Below are 16,783 nucleotides of genomic sequence, written 5' to 3'. Positions count from 1 at the left end.
CCTAGCGGCTTTTATAGGCAAAACCATTTGGGGATATTAGGAGGCATCTTATCCCTCGGCATCGACTTGGGTGATATCGAGTGCTCCAGCCAAAGCTCTTTAGAGCTTTGGATGATGATGATGATGATGATGACTGAGACTGTTCTACCTTTTTTTTAGGGTTTTGAGAGAATAAAGCAAAAATATGCCGAGCTGAAGGACCGGTTGGGTCAGAGCCCCATGCTGGGGGAGCAGGGCACCCGCATCCTGAGTGTCAAGACGGAGGCAGAGGAACTGTTTGGGGAGACCATGGAGATGATGGACAGGATGAAGGGTGAGGGGATGGTCCGGGAGCCTGACTGGGAGGCATCCCTGAAGCCTGGCCCCACCCCACGGCTTCTGAGGCCCCGTCTTTTTGGAGCTAGCGGCGTTAAGGGAGTGAGGTCATTTGGGAGTTCCTGAGCATCTAGCAAGTATGAGGCACAGTGATGGGGCTGTGGGGATGTGGAGATGTCCCCGGGACTTGGCCCGTTTTCAGGAAACTTGCCGTCCGGATGGTGCCATTTTTCCTATTGCCTACAAAATGCACAAAACTATTTAACAGCGCAAGGAGGTCTGTGCCGGGTGTCCGAGTGACAAGAGACCGGGGATTCCAAGGACAAATAATGTCAGGGAGAAGCTTCAGTGAAGGGGATGGTCAGAAAAGATAAGATTAGACGAGGGCCTGGAAGGACATGTGAGCCTGGGAGAGGCTGCGCGGTGGGGAGGGGCCCAGGACAGGGCAGGTGGGAAGGACGGGGCATGTTTTGAGGGAGGAGCGGGAGCCCCCAGCAGGAGAGGAGGTCCGATGAGGACCAGAGCAGGAGGGAGGGAAGAAGCAGGGCTCGGCGTGTCCGGGTCCACGCTCCTGGCCTCCACGCCAGGATGGGAGGCGAGGCTCAGCCCTGGAGGCACGAGGGGACCATCCAAGGGCTTCGAATATGGCAGGGGCATAATGGAAGGAGCTCTTTCAAAAGGGTTCCGAGGTTCCTCAGCAAGGGGAACAGGGACTTCCGGGAACCAGACTCAATCCCTGAGCTGTGATGATGGCGCCCAGCACTGGTGTGCCAGTAAATGCCTCTAACGGACTTTCTCTGAATTTCAGAGAATATCTGTTTGGCTAGCCAGGTGGACACCATGGAGCATGTTGAGCTGGCGGTTGACAAGTTGATGGTGGGTAGATAGGAGGCTGTGGCCACCGGCCCTGAAGGGCGAGGTGAGAGACGCTGAGCTAGATGCAGGAGGCTGGGGGCTGGTCAGCGCCCTGCTCGACTCCATTGACGTTTTCTGTGAAGATAAGACTTTGCTTATCAGATATGTGGGTGACAGGTAGTTTAAAACCGTAGACAACAGAACCAGTATTCTAAGGAAACCTCAGAAGTCTAAAAGGCCAGGCTGAACCTAATGAGATGAAATTAAATAAGGAGAGAAATTATCTTCCGCTCTGGCCTCATTTGGGCCTAAACCAGAAGTGCAGCTCATGTGAGGCCTGGCTTCTCAGTGGCTAACGTAGCTGAAAACACTGTGTAACTGGTAAGCGAAAAGCAAATATGAGTTGTTATTGCCCTAAAAAAGACTCAGAAGTTTGAAGTAACTGTAAGCTTGATATAAGTCAGCAGTGTCTTGTTACTGCCAAAGAAGCGAATAAATACAAAGCAGCCAAAATAAAGAGAGTAATGGCTCAGGGATGATATTAAAAATATTTAGTAACTGGTGTGTCGTGCACCCACCGACCTGAAAAGACTCAGATTTTAACATCGGAACAGCTACTTACCTGCTTCCAGGACTTCAGCTTTAACTGTGGGATCATGGGGACAATCATGCATAGGGGACAGAATAGCAGCTGTTAAAATTACAATATTTTATCAACCCGTAGGTCTGTATGGGTGCCTGGCTGAATGTCAGGCCAGTAGCAACCCCATCGCACTGTGGGTAGGATCTCACCCGGGGGTGGTGCTCAGTCAGTGGTGGCTGCTACATCTTTGCAGAGGATACCGACAAACTCAGCATCGGTGGGGAGAGTGGCCAGGGTTGGGAGGTCGGGAAGGGCTCTATGATGATTTTGGCTAAGGAATGGATGAAGGAATTAGGGAGGTTAAATCTGGAGAAAATGAGGCCTTAGACATATGAGGGACTGTGGGGTGGGAGACAGAGCAGATATATTCCCATATGCCCAGGAGACAATTGAATGGAAGCAAGAAGTGGTCAGATTCTGGCTTAACGAGAAGACTTTTTACATAACTAGAGCTGCCTAAAGTTGGCGCGCGTGAGGCAGGGCGCTGCCTCCCTAATCCTGGAAAACTCCAGGCCGAGGCTGGGCCCCTGCTCTCACGAACATGGTAGATGGGTCTCCTGCCTAGACCGACAGGAGGGACAGGCTGGACTGGACCACTCTGGAGTCCTTTGAGTCCTCCATGCGCAGTCCGGGATGGTATGCAGACTGGACTGGAGCGGGAGGGCTAGATTTATTTGAAGCGGCCTTTTGGGGAGGCAGAGTGGCGAGGAACACTGGTCACCTAGCCGGCTCTTCATCGTGGGGCCCACTTGAGGGTTGCTAGCATGGCAGCTGTCTGGGTCCGATGGTGGCGTGTTGTTCGTCTTGGTGCCAGTGGCCTCCCTCCTCAGTGTGGGACAACTGAGGGATCCTAGAGCAGAGGAGAAGGGTAGAGACCACGGGAAAATTGGGGTGAGAGCCCTTGCCATATTTGTTTCTTTAGTAGTGGGATGGGGCTGGCGGGGCGTGAAGCTGGGGAGGGCTGCCCTCGAGAAGGCTACCCTAAAGATGATTCTTCCTGCGGGTGCTGCCGCCAGGTGGGTGGAGGAGAAGGAGGGGTAGGAGTCTGTGGGGGGGTCTCACCAGCCCCACCTCCTCTAACCCCTGCTGTTCCCTCCGCCCTCAGACATGGAGTCAGAGCTGATTCAGGGGAGCCAGGCCATCGTGCTTCGCTCGGCAGACCTGACGGGGCTGGAGAAGCGCGTGGAGCAGATCCGCAACCACATCAACGAGCGCGTGCTCTACTATGCCACCTGCAAGTGATGCTCCAGCCGCCAGCCTCTGGGTCTGTGCGTCTGCCTTCTTTGGGGGGCAGACTGGGCCAGAATGCTTCCCAGCTCCTTTCACGTAGCCAGAAGCACCACCTGGACCACCCCTGGTATGCAGCTGTTAAGATTACTCTGGGCCGCAGCTGAGCCTGAGCTGATGGGACAGAGATGGTGGAGGTGGGCCGCGTCACTGTGCCCAGGAGCTTTCAAGTGGAGGGAGCTTGGCTGGGCGGTGTCCTCGCCCTTCGTTCTCCATTGAGGCTGATTCCTGGACCAACACAAAAATTTACCCCAAAATGATATATGACTGAAAAGCTCAATAAAAATCTTTGGAAAGGAGCCTGGGATTTCAAAGAGGGAAAATTGTTTGTCTTCCGTTAAGTAAACCTTTATCACTTGTTGCTGTCTCCCATTTGGGCTCTGGGTGCTCCTGTGCTCAAACCCAAGGCCCGACGGTGTGTGAGGCATAGGCTGCTCCTGCTGCTCAGTCCAGCTTGCTCATCACGCAGACATAAGGAGACTGGGCCCCTTTGCCTTGGGACCTGATGAGAGAGCAGAGGAGCCCTTTTCGCCTTTGAACAATGATCTAGTTGAACATATACAGATCAGGAAATAGAAATGCAGAGAAGGGAAGGAAGGTGTCCACATTCGCACAACTCCTGGAGATAATACAACTGAGACCCCAATCTGTGTGTCTTGGGATCTCAGAGAGAAGTCGTAATGGATGTGTATTTGCATCTGTGTGTATGGAAATGGCATGAGCATTTGTGTGCTGTCGCAGCCCAGGCATTGTGCTAGGCACTTCTCTACATGAACATCTTGACTGTTATTAATCATCTCAGTTATCTGTTGGGCGCTGTGCTGGACACATCGTCTGTACTATCTCACAGTGGGTGATGCTGTTCTCATCTGACAAGTGAGGAAACTGAGGCACAAAGGGCTGCATAACTCCCCCAAGGTCACAGATGTGGCAGGACAGGGCCGGGCCTCAACTTCATACTTTCCTGATGCAGTCATTATGAGAATAGACTCTGGTGTCAGGCCACCTGGGCTCCAACAGCGCCTACCCCAAGGGGTTGTGCGAGGAATAAATGGGTCAGCGCATGTAACTCATGTCGCCAGGTGCCTGGCGCACTGGGTGCTCCCGGTGCACACAGGCCACTACCATTGCTAGGTGCTCCCTGGCCTCAAGCTCTCCATCCATGTTCGACTCCACACAAGTCCCCTAGCTGCTTCTGACTTTGAGAAGAACCACACGAAGCCTCATAGAGAAAAATATGTCCATTTTATTGAGCACAACACTGAGCATGAAGCTGGAGGGGGGCTGGGCGGCAAGAAAACTGGGGAGGGACAAGGACGATGTGCCTGACTCTCAGGGAGAGAAAGGGGAGCAGAGTCTGGGTTAGAATTACTGGCTGAAATTAAAAGCGCCAGCTTCTCATTTTTACTTATTTGGGTGTGTGTGTGGAGGGCATCTGGCCAGGATACTAACTCCTTACAGTACCCAGTCATGGATTTCTTCCTTTTTCGTCTCGGAGGGCGTGGCACTGCTTTTGGACTGGGGCAGGGAGGGAGGCGGCTGAGAAGTCGGCTAGGGTGGGCTGGTGTGGCCTCGGCCCAGCTGGGAGCTGATCCTGGAGTTAAGGATTCAAATTCTGAGAGCTCGTAGGCAGACCACAGAGCTGCCTGTCATTCATGCAGATGGGCAGGGGACTGCGTTAATGAGCCCACTGGAGGCCTGAGGGGCAGGAGCACATGTGTGTCGATTGGAGAGTCTGGGTAGAGGCTCCTTATGGCTTTGCTTTGAAGGTGACACAGCCTGGCCAGCCTGTTAAGCTTTTCACGACAGATGACACAGACCCAGGCAAGAGCTACCTATGCACACGGCACAGAGCCACAGCACACAGGGCGTGGGGCACAGAGCAGGCAGGTCAGGGAGACCTGGAAGCCAGCAGATGTCGCTCCTCCTGCCCACAGCTGCAGTGAGGCCTCCATGCCTGGAGGGTCACGCCTGGGCCTTTGGTGGCGGTCTGCCCAGGCAGTAGCAGTCGGCTGCTTCTGGCCAGAAACAGCTCCTGCCAGGCCCTGCCCCACTTGCTCTCCTTCCTCCTGCAGCAGGGTGGACCTGGGTTTGGAAGGGCAGAGGAGAGTTGACCATCTCTTCTGCAGAGGAAAGGGGTTCAGTGTGGGGGTGGGGCTGCCTCCTTTGGCACCCAGAGGCCCCATCATTCAGACTGTGAGATGGGGCTTTCCTACTGGGACAGAAGCCCCTTCCCACTCCCCCCCCCAAAAAAAAAGCTTCTGTCCTGGCCCTCCTGCCTCAATCTTACCTGAAAATGTCAGTGACACAGGCACAGACCCCAGAGATCACATAATGAGACAGACTCCAGTCTGCCCTGCCCGGCAGTGGGAGCTGCCACTGGCTCTGACTGGTACCATGACCTCAGATTTGAAGTTCCTGGGAAGGAAACAATGCATCAGGGCTATGACGTATTTGAGGAAGGGAGACGAGCCGAGATAGTTCTCTGTGCCTGTGGCATCCACGCAGCTGTCCCTTTATGAGGTTCAGACAAGTGCTTGCAGAAAAGACGAACAAGACAACCAACTCCCCCTTCCTCCCCGCAAAACACAGAGGCCCCAGAAACTCAAAGGATCTAGTGCTCACCATTCCCACATACCCAGTGTTCTGCAGATATTTATGATCCCCAATGCTTTATTAAACTTTTTACAGTATCTCTGTGAGGCAGGCTGAGCAGGTAAACATAATGCAGTTAACCCATTTTACAGGTGAGCAAACTAGAAACAGACACTGATTTGTCAGTGGCCACACAGCTAGTGGGCGGTAGGGACGGGACTGGAAGCATCCCTCTCGACCCCCGACCAGAGCCCTTCTCAGTCTACAGAGCTGCCTCACATGGGAGTGACCCTTTGGTCAATTACTTTCAGCTGTTGCCTGAGTTCTTTCAGACCCAGGCTGAGCAGGGCTAGGCCTGTCTCAGGGGGAAAATACGTACTGTTTTTTGTTGGCCTTTTTGAGGAGCGTGGGCTCGGAGCAGTAGGAGGACTTCCCTTTGCTCCCGACGCTCAGGCAGCTGGAGCAGCAGCCACAAGGCCCGACGGCCAGGGGCCCGTGCTGCATGGGCACCAGGCTGCTGCTGATGCGGAGGGAGCCGTTGACCAGGCAGTTGAGGGACCGGCCGCTGGGGGCAGCGGGCCGGGGGCTGTGTGGGCAGGGCAGCCGTGCCAGGGCAGGGAGCGCCACACTCTTGTCCAGGGCGGGCACCTCGGTGACGGTGATCTCAGGGGAGCTGGGTCTTGAAGCATCTGAGGCTTGCGTGACAGGTGGCCTGTTCTCCATCTCCGGGCGGACACCCGGACTGTGCAGGTTCATGTGCAGCTTCCTCATGTGGTGCACCACAGCTGCTGCGTTGAAGGCTTGCTAAGGAGACACAAGAGCAGCCTCTGGCCATCTCCATTCTCGAAGGGTCCCAGGGCCCAAGCTTTCCTTCTGCTTGTGGCCTCCTGACACTGATGTGCCCCCTTCTCATTTCAGAGAGGGCCCAGAGAGGGCCAGTGTCCGCTGGGAAGCCCCAGGGAAAGCGCCCGCCCCAGCCCCTGCCCCAGCCCAGCCTCCAGGGGTCCAGAACAGCCTGTCACCTTCCAGGACAACTTACTCTCCACTTGCTCTTGGCAAAGTTCTTCTGGATCTGGAGGCTGACCGACGGGTAGATGTCCCGGCGGAGGGCTGTGTTTCCAGCGATCCTGTGCGTGCAGAGGGGACACCGGGCTTGTGGGAGGCTGTGGGGATGCAGCCAGGGCTGGGGCAGGGAACTGTGTACTCGGGTCCAGGTTAAGCTAAGAGAGCACCAAGGAGAAGGGCGGCCCGCAGTAGCAAAGGCTGGGGCCACGGCCCTTCTGTCCCCCGGGATGGTCATAGGGGACCTATGCTTTAGCAAAACCAAACACTTGCTTTAGAGCAGATCAGCAAACTATGGCCTTTGGGCCAAATCTACCCATCGCCAGTTGTTGTAAATAGGTCTTATTAAGACTCAGACATGCCCGTCCACTCAGGTGTGGGCTGTGGCTGCTTCTGCACTAGGAAGGCAGATTGACTAGTTGCCACAGGGACGATATGGCCAGGAAAGCCGAAAATATTTACAAACTGGCTCTTTATAGAAAAAGTTTACCAATCCTGTATCAGAGGGCGCTCGAGTTGTCACCATCCTTCAGCTCCTTACTCTGCTCGGAACCTACTTCCTCAGGAAGGCCACCCAGTACAGGCTGCCCTTTACCTGTCTCCGCAGCCCCTTGTTCACCTGTCTCTAAGTGTTCCTCAGACACCTGACTTGTGCACAGCACTTTCTATGTACTTAGGGACCCAGAGAAGTAACAGATGTGGCTTTGATCCCTGGGGGCTGGCAGGGTCAGTGTGAGCCTTGTTTCATGCTGTGACCTAGAGTGAGTAGGTAGGGGGACCGCGTGGACTGCAGGCGCCCGGCTCTGGGGAAGGACAGAGACTACTCTGGACCTTGCAGGATGCTGCATACAAGGCAAGAGGAGGACATTCGAGGTGCTGTAAATGGTAGGACCCAAGGTGTAGTTTGGAAAGAGGTTGGCGTGTGGGGTGGGGGAGGGTCGAGAGGGAAGTCGGGGTCGTAGGCCTTTCTGGAACAGAGAAGGTGTGTTGAGAGTTCTTCTCTGAAATGAAGTTGGAGGTAAAAGGTCAGGGCGGGTCAGGACAAATCTGGGAAGATATAGGATTCGGCGCTTGCCGTGATAGGAAACAGGAAGCTACTGTAAGGTCTTGAGCAGGGCTGTAGTATGGAAGAGAAAAGTGTTTCAGGGTGTTATTTACCTACTTTACAAATTGTGAGTGTTCTCGAATTGCCTCACTAGGAACAGGTTTTGACCCCAGAGTCGAGTAAAATGATGCTGTTAGGGACCTGGCAGGGCTGCTCACGCCCAGAGCCTCTGGAGTAACTAGTACTGAGTATTGCACTCTAGTGCGATGACTGTGCCTGGCGGCCTTTGCCTCCTGCACTGGACTAGGTGACCCAGCTTCCACCCCTGGGTCAGAACTCGTTCGCACCCCCAGCTAGACCTGATGAACACGTCTCTGCCCCTCGGATTCCCCAACGGTAATCAGCTCAGGGCAAGCGACTCCAGAAAAACACATCATGTGAACAGGTCAATGTCATATTTGGGGGGCCATAGGCTGGGGCTAGCACCCACCCCATTTCTCACTCACCAGGGGTGCCTCAAGGCCTTCTCACAGGTGTACCGCTCATTCGGGTCCTTCTCCAGCAAGTGGCAAATAAAATCCTTGGCTAAGAGGAGCAATCAAAGACACAGCAGCTAAGGACCAGATTTCATGACTGATGGAAATTCACTTCCGGGCTGGTGGGTGGCAGTGAATGCATCTTTTAGCTAATCTTCCAAAGAGGCAATTTTAAGAGTCTTAAAAAGAGAGAGAGAAAAAAAATCCAACCGCCTAACAACAACCCACCATAAACCACCGAAGAGAGGCCCTCCGTGGCCTCGCCCACGTAGTGCGGCAGCTGCATCTCTCCTCACGAGGCACCAGCGTGTCTGCACGCCACACGGGTGTGCACGTGCATTTCAGGGCCAGCACCAGCACGTGGGCACGCGTGTGAGTGCTGGCTTTTTCCAGCCCCGATCTCCCCTTAACGGACCTAACAATGTGCAATGATTGCCCTGTCACACACACAGACACGGCATGCTCTCAGGCTCGGTGTATAAAAGTCAAAACTTGGCCTTGGTTTCACCACTCCTGCCGAATACCCCCCCGCCCCGCTTGGCTCTGCCTTCTTGGCCCTTCATCTGAACTATCTCCCCTGCTTTTACCAGGCAGACTATGGTTCTGCCTCCAGGAAAACAAAAACATGAACCTGAGACGCAAATAATTTATTTGGCTTTTAAACCAGATGAAGATTTCTCCACTCTTGGTGGCAGCCTGTTTTCTCTAAGAGTCCCCAGGGACTTTCAAGAGCCAGGACCGCCATCCTTTGTTAAGCTCTTTTCTCTTGACAGCCTCTGCCTTGAGCCCATTATCTTGTCCTTCACACCCACTGGCCTTACCTGACTCAGAAATGTCATCCCAGAAAGGAGACTCAAACTCATAGTAGCCATCCTTGATCTTCTCAAAAAGCTTAGACTCAGTTTCTTCGTAGAAAGGCGGATACCCACACAACCTGCGGTAGAACGGGAAGGGACATAATTCTGAACAACCCCTTCCTCCCTGGACCAGTCTCTCCCCTCTGCCCAGCTGCCCGTTGAATACACAGGCAGGCAACAAGGGTCCCCCACCAGCAGTGTGATCAGGACATGGCTCTGCCCCTGATTCAGAAGTGACGCAGGTCTCATCAAGTGTTTATGCAGGGGTCAAAGCTTGGAACGACAGCCCTGGAAGCCTCTTTGTACATAATTCCCCCAAACCCTCACCACCCCTCCCTGCACTTCTCCTGACTCTTAGATGATGTGTCAACTATGTTTAAGAAGGATGGTAGAACGTCCACTTGAGTGTAAATTTCATGAGGGATTTTTTTAGGCTATTTTGTTCTTTATTCTTTAGTAACAGTCAACGAGTGTTCGTTGAGTAAATGAATGAATGAGTAGTTATTCAACATAAGCTTAGGAAATAGAAAATCGAATCTACACTAAGTGGTAAGTGACTAATGGCAGCTTATTTTCTTCAGAGTGAAGTTTGCTCTGGGTGAGGAGGGATGGTGGTGAGTTGGTGATGAGCAGGTTTGGACAGCAGGGCAAGTTTGGAATGTGTGGAGAGGCGTAATGACCAGGTTCATCTGGGTTGTCACTTTGCCTCAGGCTGATGGCACCAGGAGAGAATCTGAACTGTGACCATGGTGCCTGCTTGGCTTCTGAGCTTTGCTTGGCCTCTCCCCTTTCTGCTGCTCATTCCGCAGAGCGGGGCTCGGTATATTAGTATACAGTGAGTGAGGGTGGGTGCCGGAGGAGGGAGCACCATGCGGCTGACCAGTGGGTCACACTGAGCCCTTTTTTATAACCTGGTAGAGATCAGGAAAGGAAGCTTTGGAGCTGTGTGCACAAGTAAGTGTGTGTGTGTGCGTGTGTGCATGCACGTGGACACGCACATGTTTTGGAGGTGGATGGTGCCTGAGGAGCTGAGACGGGAGGGGAAGAGAAGGGGTGAGCAGGCTCTGAGATTTCCCAGGAACTGAGCCAACACCAGCTTCTACTCACAGTATGTAAGTGATGACGCCAATGGACCAGCAATCCACAGCCTTGCTGTAGGGTTTCTGGGCTAACACTTCCGGAGCTGAAGCAAACCAAAGGCAGAGTCAGGGCTGGGGCAAGAGGAGAGGGCTGTAGGCTGTGGGCCGAAGGTCAGGAAGATGCTTAGAGAAGAGGACCTAGGGCAGCCCAGGCTGGTGTTTTTTCTAGAAGTCTGAAAACGCCTTTAGGACAGGGACTGTGCTGCTCCCATCAGACTAAATCTTCTTCCATCAGATTAGAAGGTCCCCACGACAAGGGGCTATGACTCCCTATCAGATTGGACATCTCCAGGGCTGCATCTCCCCCATCAGGCTGAGTACTCTCCGAAGGCAGGCCCTGCATCTCCCAGCTCAGATGGGACAGGGGCTGTGTTTTGGGGGCAATCTCCAAGTTAGGGGCTGTCTCTCTCCCACTAAACCAGGCTATCCCTGAAGGTAGAGACCGAGTCTCCCATGTTAAGTGGGGAACTCCCAGAGGGCAGGAGGTACCTGTCCCATCAGTTTCTGGCACTTCTGAGGTTGGGGCTTAGTCTGAGGATCAGATCATGAGCCTGACTGGGGGACGAGCCATGTCTTCCTCTGAATGGAAGCTCTGGGGCAGTAGAGAACTGCCTTCTGCATTTATTCCAGGCACCAGGGCTTTGTTCCCAGTGAGACTCAATATCTGATGGTAAGTGACTGACCTCTCTTTTGGGGAGAGAGCAGATTCCCTCTACTGAGTCAGGGTTCTACTTCCCACTTCCCACTCTCAAGCCGGTGATGACCGGCTAAGAAGGAAGTGGCGGGGGTGGATGCTCCGAGTTTCGGCTTTGTCCCCCGTGGATCTCGGGGGTGCTCTCACCTGGCGTCTGGTCTGCTCTTACTTGTTTGGGGGCCTTGGAAGCCTCCTTCGTAGGCAGGAGGCTCCACCTCTGCCAGTTTCCTAGGGTATTTCCTTGGGTGTATATTTGGGAGCCCATGTCTGGGTTCCTCAGATTCAAACTTAACACTATGCCTCCAGGATACCAACATTGCGGGGCTGCAATCTCCCCTAGAGTGGGAGAAAGGGAAAGGGAGCTAGTGGTCAATTCCTCAGGAATCCAGTGGTCCCTGGATTTGCGATCTTGTCTCTCCCCCTGGTCTAGCTGGAAAGACAAACGTGGGAAGTCTGTCTACAGAAGCGAGAACCGGGGCTGTGGAAAGGCCTCAGGGATAGGCTGTCTTTAAGATGTCAGATGTGGGAGCATCAGAGGTGGTTCTGGACATCAGCGGATTGGCTGGCCTGAACCTCATAAGTGAATGTTCTACCTGGATCACTTCCGAAACTGAACCCTGTCTCTTCATAACCAGCCCTCTACGTGAATCACATCCATGTGGCTGAATGTAGCCAACTGGTCAACATCCTTCCTTCTCTCCCACTCACCTACGTAGCCTGGGGTCCCACAGGCAGTAGACATGACACCACTCTGTTCCATCTTGGACAGACCAAAGTCTGTGATCATGATCTTAGAATTCTCTTCAGGAGTGAGGTACAGCAGGTTTTCGGGCTGTGGGAGAAGAGAAATATCATGTAGTGTCGGATACAAGCATCTGAAACACACATCTCTTTCCTTCCCCCTAACATGTCATTTCTTAGAACACCACCCCAGGCTCCTGATTTCAAGGCCAGGCTCATTTCCGCCCCCCATTTTTCCCTTGTGCCTCCTACCTGCACCCTCAATCTCTGCACCCCAGCATTGTGTTATTCTTATAGCCTTGACTTTGCTTAGCTTTATAGCCTCTGATGTGCTAATCTCTCCTTTCCTTATCCGCAACTACCCTAAAACTGTGTTTTGAGGGAAGCAACCCTTGGTTAACTGTCTCTGATCTTTTTAAAGTCTGCTACATGCCTGGTGCGATGTTGACCCTCACTAAGTATTTGTTAAGTTTGAGTTTATTTTTGGCTGGGTTCAACACACATGTGGATTATCTTGGTATCCAAATCGGATACCTTAGCCTTTTTTCCTGGCAAAAAGTTCAGGAAAAGGCTGAAAAAGTTCAGGAAAAGGCTGAGGTGCAAATTAACAATGCCTATTCGGTCCTCCAAGGTTGTTCGTCTAATGGCAGAAAGGGCCTCAGGAGTGAGCTCGTCCAACCCTCTCATCTCACACAGCTCAGCATGCCCGTGACACACGCGGTTTCCTCAAGGGTCATTTCTCTGTCTCCCGCCTCCCCTGAAGGCTCCCGCCTTGGCACCTTTAAGTCTCTGTGGACGATGCCATTCTCGTGGAGGTATTTCACGGCCGACAAGACCTGCTGGATCACCAGGCTGGCATCCTTCTCAGTGTAGACACCTCTCTCCAGAATCCGGTCAAAGAGCTCCCCGCCAGAGACGCTGTGGGCACAGGGGCAAGCGTGGGGATTCAGCTCTTCTATCGGGTCAAAAGAATGTGAATGTGTTTTCTCTGCAGCCATGGGGACACAGCTGTGCTGGAATAGACCCGCACCCCTGGACTGTGTGGGGAAGACTCGTCCCTCTGGTCCCTTGGTACCTCCTAGGGCGCCCGCAATGATATCCTATCACTAGGGTGTCATTTCTTTGGACCACAACCGTTGACCTTTCCCTGGAACCTTCCTTTAAAATGCAACATTCCCCTGGTGAGTGTTTAAACAGAGCTCGTTTTCTTTTCTCTGATGACACACGTAGGGAGAAGTGAAACGCAAATCAGGCAAAGTAGGGAAGAGAAACTGTGCAAATGAGACTAACTGTGCTTATGTCAGGAATTCTTTCCTCGTTCTGGAAAATTGGGCTACCTAAAGCTGGAATTATGGGGGAGGGTTACAGTGGTATTTTGAGGCTCACATGCTATGTTATCTTAGGAATCAGAGGAGTTTAAGGTCAAGTCCGATCCCCATCTCTTGAATAACATGAATTTTCTAGTCAGTATTGGAACATATCAGTGCCAGAAAGCTCACTGCCTCCTAAGAGAGACTGTTTTATCTTTTGTCACCTTAATATTTCTGTCTATTATGACAAAATCCGACTCCCTGCAGTTTCTACCAGCAGACACCAATTCCACCATTGGGCCCTTTAGGGCCCCACAGAACAAAAATAACATCTTTTCATATGAATCTTTTCAAGTACGTGCAGACAGTGAAATGCTCTCCTGAGGCCTTTGGGATAAACATCCCAAACTACTTCAACCATGAGCCAGGGTTTCTAATTCCCTTCTCAGTGTTCTGTGACATTGGATGTGGATGTACACATGTGACAGGACCATGTAGTAGTAATAAGGGAGTAGGATTTCTCCAAGCAAAATGCATACACCCTACTCCTTCTGTTTCTGTTTTGAAGCTTTGGTCTCTGCTATAGGAGCTGGAGGCCCATGAGGAAGATACTCTTTCTATACAAGTACAAATTCCTGAGTCGGAGCATCCTGCTTGGGGAGGCTTGGTGGCTCTTCAGTGACTTCTGAATCTACCCACCTTCCTGCCTCTCCTGAACCCTCTGAATGGCTGTGTGCTAATCCTGTTGAACTGGCTCCATTAAAGTGCCACATGGCCCTTCTTTTGTTATTGTTGCTTCTGGGGCCCCCTCAACCTTACTCCCCTGACAGCTTGCTACTGCTAATCACTGGGCCTCAGGTAAGCCCAGGAGTTAATAGGTCGCTAAGGCCTGAATTAGCTCATTAAAGTTTCTGAGGAATCAGCCTGTCGGTCGAAAACATCATGTCCAGCTATGCTGAGATTGCAGTGATGTGTGTGTGTGTGTGTGTGTGTGTGTGTACTTCATAGACAGAACTTTCTCTGAGCCCAAAGTTGATCCCTCAGGAAGACTGACCAACCCCACAGCAGCATTCTCAGGCAGAACTCTTATTTAAATATAACAGGGATGCAGAGACCTTTCTAATGAGACACCATTTCTGTCCTACTCATGGACAGTCACACACAGTCGCAGCCTGTTTTTAACTTTGGATGGCTCTCTTTTGAGAAAGTCTTTCTTTATATTGAATTGAAATCTATCTACCCGTGGCTTCTACTCCCATAGTAATTTTACCCTGGAGTGATGTTAAAACATTTAATATCCGGTTTGATGGACATGACTGGTCAAAATGGACTTAAGCCCTGGTTCCTGAGAAGGGTTCTGGAGGCCCCTTGCTATGCCAGGCATTACACCTTCAGTTGTAGGAGGTCCAGAAAGTTCGAGGGGAGGGGCTGGGGCAGCAGGGGAGGATGGATGGGTTGGGGTAACGGCTATTTGCTGACTGGTAAGGAATATTTTAATGGCTGGTAAGGCCGCACTGATACACATCAACTCAATAATCAATCCTAGTTTTACCCCTTGGTCCACACAGAACATGTCCACGCCCAGAGGCATACTGATCTTAAAAGAACTCTTGGCATTTCAAACCCTCTTGAAATAATGCTTGATTCTGTCTTTTAATCATCATCCTTCCCTCGCCACCGTCCAGCCTCCTCTAGGTTTCCCAGGCCCCCCGAGATGTCTGTGGAGGAGGCGGGTCACTTACAGCTGCATGACCAGGTAGTAGTGAGTGGTGCTCTCATAGATGTCCTCCAGGGTCACGATGTTTTCATGCTTGATCCTGGGGAAAGTGAGGGTCATCACAAAAGGTATGGGGTTTAGGTTATCCAGGCAAAGAATGCGGACCCAGCCCAACTGGACTCTGATTCCCGTTAGAGAAGCCAACGTGTAGGAAGATAGGTTCCTTGTGAAGCCTTCCTAGTAAGTAGGCATCACAAAGAAATCTCAGAGAAAAGATCGCCTGGTTGGCCTTCAATTCACATTTTTGAATGAATAATTGATCATCCTGCCTTCAAGGAACAAACGTTTCATTGTTACTCCAGGGATCTCTTTCAACTTTACCGAAAGAAAAAGTTAAAAGAACTGAAGAAAGCTAAGGGAACATCTACCACTAGGTTTTTCTGCAAAATGAGGGATTTAGGTGAGCGAGGCCTCCTCGTGGGTAACCATGGAGGAAGCGTTGCGGAATTATTGTTCCAGGATGTTGTGAGAAGGCAGATGCTCATTTTTGAGGTCAGTTCTGTGGGATGCCTTAGATCAGTGATTCTCAATCAGGGGCTCTTTTGTCCCTCAAGGGACATTTGGCAATATCTAGAGACATTTTTGATCATCGGGACTGGGGAGGGGAGGGATGCCACAGGCATTTAGTGCGTAGAGGCAGGAATGCTGCAAAACATCCTACAATGCACGGGATAGTTCCCAGCAAAGCAGAGAACTGTCTGATCTAAAATGTCGATAGTGCTGAGAAACCGTGTCCTAGAAGACCTCTGTCTGTGGTTACTCAGAGGCTGAGGCGAGCAGAGTAATCGTGTTAGCCGAGGGGCTTGGCCTTCCAGTCAGCAATTCTGTGCACGACTGTCCAGGAAGAAAATTTCTAGGAAGTTTTACTCGTGGGTGTGCAGCGCAGGAGTTAAGAACTTGGACTCTTAGTCAGTTGGGTCTGAGTTCAGATCCAGCTCAGACATTTATGAATTAGGTAACTTTGGCTAGCTTACTCAATCAAATCTTCTAAGCTCACTTTCCCTGTCTCTAAAGTACATCTCTCTCAGTATTAAAAAAGAAATGCATGTAAAATGCTTAGTACCAGTGCCTGGGGAATTCTAAACACATAACCCGATGCTTAGTATCAGTGCCTGGGGAATACTAAACACATAATTAATAGTATATATCATCTTTAAGATATTTCTAAAAATATAGATATCTTGCAGTGGTTAGCTGATGGATTCAACTATACTTATAAGCTGACAATGCTAATATTAATTCATTGATGATTCACTCGCTGTACAACTATTTATTGAGCTGATTATTTATCTATGCTGTTAGAGGCTAATTATACAGTACAGTGATAAGAAAGACCACCACAGCCGTTGCTCTCAAGGAGTCTAGAATCTCTCTGCTCTAATCTCCCTGGAGCCCAGACCCAAATCTCCAACATCCTACCAGACACCTTCATGTAGAGATAGATGGATACTTATATTCAATCTGTTCCAACCAATTCCTTTCTATTTCCTCCAAGCCTACACATGCTTTTTTGTTCTCTATCTCAAGCACTGATTTTATTGCCCACTTAATTGCTCAATCTCAATCATTTTCAATGCTTTTCTTTTTACACTTTTTCCAGCCAACCCCAAACCCAATTATTTCTCTCTCTATACTGTTTCCTAAACACAGACGTCTTGCCACCATATGATCCTGCCACTATCTTTGCTTGTACCCTCATCTCTTGCTTAGATTATTGAGAAAGTCTTATAATTGGTCTCCCATTCTCTAGGCTGGCATCCTCCAATCCCCCCTTCACCATGCTTAAGAGGGATGGCTCTAAAATATAAGTCTGATCATATGACTCCTTACTTAAAATCCTTTGATGACTTTTCTTTGCCCACAGAACAAAAGCAACAGCCTTTATCATGACATCCAAGACCCTTTGGAATCAGGTCCCACTTGACCA

General features: G+C 51.2%; 2 protein-coding genes across 8 annotated transcripts in view; one reads left to right on the top strand and one right to left on the bottom strand.

Annotated features, from left to right (window-relative positions):
• LAMB3 (laminin subunit beta 3) overlaps nt 1-3,414 on the top strand; it is a 54,818-nt gene extending 51,404 nt beyond the window's left edge. For all 6 annotated transcript variants that reach the window (XM_039870299.1, XM_039870296.1, XM_039870297.1 and 3 more), the window contains 2 exons: nt 160-313; nt 2,919-3,414. In XM_039870299.1, coding sequence (XP_039726233.1) covers nt 160-313; nt 2,919-3,055 — 291 coding nt within the window. In that variant the 3' untranslated portion in view covers nt 3,056-3,414. The remainder of the gene's footprint in view (nt 1-159; nt 314-2,918) is intronic.
• A 912-nt stretch (nt 3,415-4,326) lies between these two features.
• CAMK1G (calcium/calmodulin dependent protein kinase IG) overlaps nt 4,327-16,783 on the bottom strand; it is a 28,964-nt gene continuing 16,507 nt past the window's right edge. Inside the window, exons 4-13 of one of the 2 annotated variants that reach the window (XM_039870292.1) lie at nt 14,822-14,896; nt 12,549-12,687; nt 11,737-11,860; nt 10,303-10,378; nt 9,160-9,272; nt 8,309-8,387; nt 6,735-6,822; nt 6,075-6,499; nt 5,391-5,518; nt 4,327-5,223 (exon numbers count right to left, since the gene is read on the bottom strand). In XM_039870292.1, the coding sequence (XP_039726226.1) occupies nt 5,428-5,518; nt 6,075-6,499; nt 6,735-6,822; nt 8,309-8,387; nt 9,160-9,272; nt 10,303-10,378; nt 11,737-11,860; nt 12,549-12,687; nt 14,822-14,896 (1,210 nt within the window). In that variant the 3' untranslated portion in view covers nt 4,327-5,223; nt 5,391-5,427. The remainder of the gene's footprint in view (nt 5,224-5,390; nt 5,519-6,074; nt 6,500-6,734; nt 6,823-8,308; nt 8,388-9,159; nt 9,273-10,302; nt 10,379-11,736; nt 11,861-12,548; nt 12,688-14,821; nt 14,897-16,783) is intronic. The other variant, XM_039870293.1, reaches the window with a different exon arrangement.

The sequence above is a fragment of the Pteropus medius genome, unplaced genomic scaffold (genome assembly GCF_902729225.1).
Source record: "Pteropus medius unplaced genomic scaffold, Ma_sr-lr_union100, whole genome shotgun sequence".
Taxonomy (NCBI): domain Eukaryota; kingdom Metazoa; phylum Chordata; class Mammalia; order Chiroptera; family Pteropodidae; genus Pteropus; species Pteropus medius.
Note: the sequence above shows the minus strand (reverse complement) of the source record. Positions and strands in the feature narration are given on the sequence as shown.